Consider the following 5,013-nt stretch of genomic DNA (forward strand, 5'->3'; position numbering starts at 1 on the left):
AAAAAAAAAAAAAAAAAAAAAAAATTTGATCAGTTTCACATAGTATATAAAATTTCATTCCAAATGAATTAAAAATCTAAACATGGGAGAGGAAAAAAAGAAACGCTAAAGCTACAGTTAAGTATATAGGAGGATAGGTGTTAGGAGTTCAGGGGTAGAAAAAAGTAAAAGTGTAAGCCATAAAAGATTGCCAAATGTGATTGCATAGGGGGAAAAAAAACCACTGTAGAATTAAACCATAAACATATGCTAAAAGACAGTGACAGCCTGGAAGAAGGTATTTGCATAATTCAGAGAAACAGTTGCTATCCAAAATATATAAAGAACTTATACAGGTCCATGAAAAAAGACAAATGACCCAGTAGAAAAAGAAACATGGGCAAAAAATATGAACAGGCAGTTTACAGAAAAGGCAATCTGAATAGCCAGCAAACACAAGTAGATGCTTGCAAATGCATACAATGAAATATGATTTCTCAGGAGCCGCAGTGGCTCAGGCCAGTTGTCCTGGTGCTTGGGGAGGCGAGGCTACATGTTTGAGGCCAGCCTGGGCAACATAAAAACCTCTCATTCATTTAAAAAAAAAAAAGAAAGAAATATGATTTCTCTCCTCTCTATCAACTATTAATTATGAATAAGCCCAGAGAAACTGTAGCATGTATACCCTCAAGTCTAGGATGATCATTACCGTAGTCTTTATAATGGTGAAAGACTGGAATCAACCTAAATGTCCATCTTTACAGGAATGGATAAATATGACCTTTTGTATGATGGAATTTTAATTTAAAAGCAATAAACATAATCTGAAAGTATTAATATATAAAATTAAAGCAGTCTGTATGAATTAGCATCTATGTCTGCCTGTTTCTATATGGAGTTGGCTATAGATATGTGTAAAAAAACAAAAAACAGACTTAACAGGAAAGCTACAGACTTTATTGTGGTAGTATGGTGAGATGGATGTGGCGTTGGGATTTGGGGTTATTAATAAAGGGCACTTAAGGGTTTTCTGTTTACTTTTTTATTTTTTTATTTTTATTTTTATTTATTTATTTTTTTTGAGACGGAGTTTCGCTCTTGTTACCCAGGCTGGAGTGCAATGGCACGATCTCGGCTCACCACAACCTCCACCTCCTGGGTTCAGGCAATTCTCCTGCCTCAGCCTCCCGAGTAGCTGGGATTACAGGCACGTGCCACCATACCCAGCTAATTTTTTTTTGTATTTTTAGTAGAGACAGGGTTTCACCATGTTGACCAGGATGGTCTCGATCTCTTGACCTCGTGATCCACCCACCTCGGCCTCCCAAAGTGCTGGGATTACAAGCTTGAGCCACCGCGCCTGGCCTACTTTTTTATTTTTTAATTATTATTATTTTTTTGAGACAGAGTCTCACTGTCTTCCAGGCTGGAGTGCAGTGGCACGATCTCAGCTTACTGTAACCTCTGCCTCCTGGGTTCAAGCAATTCTCATGCTTCAGCCTCCTGAGTAGCTGAGATTACAGGCTCCTACCACCACATCATGCTGATTTTTATATTTTTAGTAGAGACGGGGTTTTGCCATGTTGGCCAGGCCAGTGTCAAACTCCTGACCTCAGATGATCCATCCACCTCAGTCTCTCAAAGTGCTGGGATTACCGGCATGAGCCACCAAGCCTGACCTTACTTTCTTAAAGCCCAGAATCAAATATGATGAATTGCTAATTGGTTCTAATATTTTTGTTTTTTAAGACAGAGCTTTGCTGTGTTGCCTAGGCTGGAGTGCAGTAGCAGGATCTCAGCTCACTGCAGCCTCCTCCTCCCGGGTTCAAACAATTCTTCTGCCTTAGTCTCCCAAGAAGCTGGACTACAGCATGTGCCACCACACCTGGCTAATTTTTGTATTCTTAGTAGAGATGAGGTTTCACCATGTTGGCCAGGCTGGTCTCAAACTCCTGACCTCAGGTGATCCTCCTACCTTGGCCTCCCAAAGCGCTGGGATTACAGGTGGGAGCCACTGTGCCTGGTGGCTCTAAGTTTAGATACAGGGATGTGGATATTTGTTTTACTTATATTTTTTAATATCATTTATTAAATTTAAGAAAAATGACTTAATTATATCTACATGTAAACTAATTATTCAAAGGAGGCTAAATTTAATTTTTATTTTAATTCCTCTTTGCTATTTTATGAAAATTTGGAGGAACAAATGATATTTTTTGCACTGTATTTTTAGTGATGCCAATTGGTGGAAAGGAGAAAATCACAGAGGAATAGGACTCTTCCCATCCAATTTTGTAACAACTAATTTAAACATAGAGTCTGAGGCAGGTAAGTTAAATCTTAGAGAAGGTTAGAGCTATTTAAGTTTTTTTCACTTAAATTTTATGATTTGGTTTTGGATGTAAAGTAGATTGGCATTTAACTTTTGTTTTAAATCATTTATTTATAGGCATGACAAGCTAACTTCCTTTTTAACCAAATTAAGGGGTTAATTTAACCCATGTCAATCCCAAGAATTATTTCCTTTTATTTTAAATCCTCTTGAGAGTTCCCATACATAGTTAAATGTCAGGCATAAAATAATATGTGACCATGCAGGTATTTAAATCAACCTCAGCTCTTAACTATTCTGTTCAAAGAGTGTTTTGATTCGTTATTGAACCACAGTGGCAAAGGGGTGTGGTGTGGGGATCTTGTGGTTGGCAAGTGCCGAGTATGATTACTGGGGTTAGGAGTACCCCTAAATTTTAGACCTTTCCTCACCTTGATTTGATCCTAGGGAGCCTGAAACAATAATAAAGTAATGTAATCAAGCCACTAACGTTCCTGGTTCAGATCTGCTGAACCTTTAGTCAGTCTGCTCTTTAGCCATTGTCAACTATATTGAGAAAGCATGCCATTTGATATTCAGGTAGGGAGGTGGGGGGATCTGAGTGTAAAGGAACAGCTCATACTAATATTAATGATGATAATCAGAAGTCGTTACTGGTTTTTGAGCACTCATTATTTGTCAGGCATTGTGCTAAGTCATTTGTACTATTGCATTTCAATCTCACAGCTGTTTCAATCCTCACTTCTGTTGCCCTGTCTTACAGATAAGGACAATGAGGCTGAGAGGTTGTGTCTCTAGTAAGTGATTGAGGCAGCATTGTAAAGTCGGTCAATCTGACCTTACACTGACTCACTGAGGATTTTATCAGTGCTAATCCTTGGCAGTTCAGGAGAAAGAACTTCAAATGAAAGCATTGTTCATCATGTGTAACATTGTCTTTGTATGTGTAGAGGCATACATTCAGAAAAATGAAGTCGTGAGAGGGCGATACTTACTGATTTGAATGTAGGGTACTTTGCCATTATTTATAGTTTTATTCCTCTTATCTGACTCTCTAGGAATACTGGAGACACCTTCAAAAAAGTTTATAGACCATACTCAGGGGATTCTATGTAGCAATTTCCTTTTGGCATAGGCTGGAGACTATTGAAAGGAAAAAATATTTTGGGTTTTCAGTTTATCTCTGTGTTAGGCTGACTTCTGTTTTTTTGAAAGTTAGCTAAATATTTGAAATAAATGGCTAACAGCTGGGATTTAAAGTTGTTGGGCTACGTAGGATTTTGTTGTAATTTTGTTTTTACCAAAATTTACTTTGTTAAAATAGAGTACAAAATTTACTTTGTTAAAATAGAGTTTGTGTATTTGTAAATTTTTTTTCAACCTTCTCTTCTTGAAAAATTTCTTTGTTTAGTGTTGTTTTGACTTTTTATTTTGAGACGGAATCTTACTCTGTCGCCTGGGCTGGAATGCAAGCAATTATTGTGCCTCTGCCTCCCAAGTAGCTGGGACTATAAGCACATGCCGCCACGCCCAGCTAATTTTTTGTATTTTAGTAGACATGGGGTTTCACCTTGTTGCCCAGGCTGATCTTGAACTCCTGAGCTCAGGCAGTCCACCCTCCTCAGCCTCTCAGAGTGCTAGTATTATGGGCATGAGCCACTGCGCCTGGCCTTGTTTTAACTGTTATTGAAGTTGGCGTAAAGTAAGTTTTATTTTTTGTTCATATAGGAAATATTTTTTTAATAGAAGGGAAGAGTGTAGAAGAAACTCATAGATGTAACTGTGAAAGTAGCTGTATAATAATCTGCTCTCATGTATTTATTCACCCCATTGGTGGCACTCAGTTTTCAGGAAAATGCCTAAAATGTCCGCTGCTGTTAATATTGTACACTTATTCCACTAGAATTTTAAGTTCCATAGGGTTAGGGATTCTTTCTGTTTTATTCACTGGTATGTGTATAAATGCCTAGAACAATGCCTGGCACATAATGAGTACTAAATAAATGTTTGTGAAATAAAGGACCAAATGTATGTAATAACATATTGCTTATAAAATGTGGTGAATATATAAAGGGCTTCTGTTTTTTTTTTTTTTTTCTTGTGGACAATCATAGGCCACTTATAAATTAATGACTAAAATTACTGAAGTAAATACTGGGGAACTTAAAGTTTACTTTGTTTCTATAGCGGCTGTGGACAAATTGAATGTAATTGATGATGATGTGGAGGAAATTAAGAAATCAGAGCCTGAGCCTGTTTATATAGATGAGGTAGAGTCCTTCTTTTGTTTAATAGTTAAACTGTCAAGACAATTTAAATGTACTATCTTTGAGATTGCTTGTAAAGAGTAATTTCATATTCACTGAAGTTAAAACTCCTGAGTTTTTAAAAAATGTCCTATTACTTTTTCAGGATAAGATGGATAGAGCCCTGCAGGTACTTCAGAGTATAGATCCAACAGATTCAAAACCAGATTCCCAAGACCTTTTGGATTTAGAAGGTACTTAATGAATATTAGATATTATTTTAATATTATGTCATATTTTAGCTATTCATAATGTCGTCAGTTTCTTCTGCCTTGTGTTTACAAGTTAGAAATCTCTGGTGGGTAACAGACTAGTACAGTAAAAAAGTAAAAGTATTACTTGGAAGGTATTGTCATAAACCTGTAAATCCTTTTCATAAAGGAAGTCTTTGTATTT

The 5,013-nt window shown here is 36.7% G+C and overlaps 1 protein-coding gene across 1 annotated transcript in view; it reads left to right on the forward strand.

Moving 5' to 3' along the window:
- STAM2 (signal transducing adaptor molecule 2) overlaps positions 1-5,013 on the forward strand; it is a 54,626-nt gene that overhangs the window by 34,486 nt on the left and 15,127 nt on the right. The window contains exons 8-10 of the mRNA XM_017523203.2: positions 2,213-2,307; positions 4,499-4,581; positions 4,724-4,811. Of these exons, the coding sequence (XP_017378692.1) occupies positions 2,213-2,307; positions 4,499-4,581; positions 4,724-4,811 (266 nt within the window). The remainder of the gene's footprint in view (positions 1-2,212; positions 2,308-4,498; positions 4,582-4,723; positions 4,812-5,013) is intronic.

The sequence above is a fragment of the Cebus imitator genome, unplaced genomic scaffold, assembly GCF_001604975.1.
Source record: "Cebus imitator isolate Cc_AM_T3 unplaced genomic scaffold, Cebus_imitator-1.0 Scaffold27, whole genome shotgun sequence".
NCBI lineage: Eukaryota > Metazoa > Chordata > Mammalia > Primates > Cebidae > Cebus > Cebus imitator.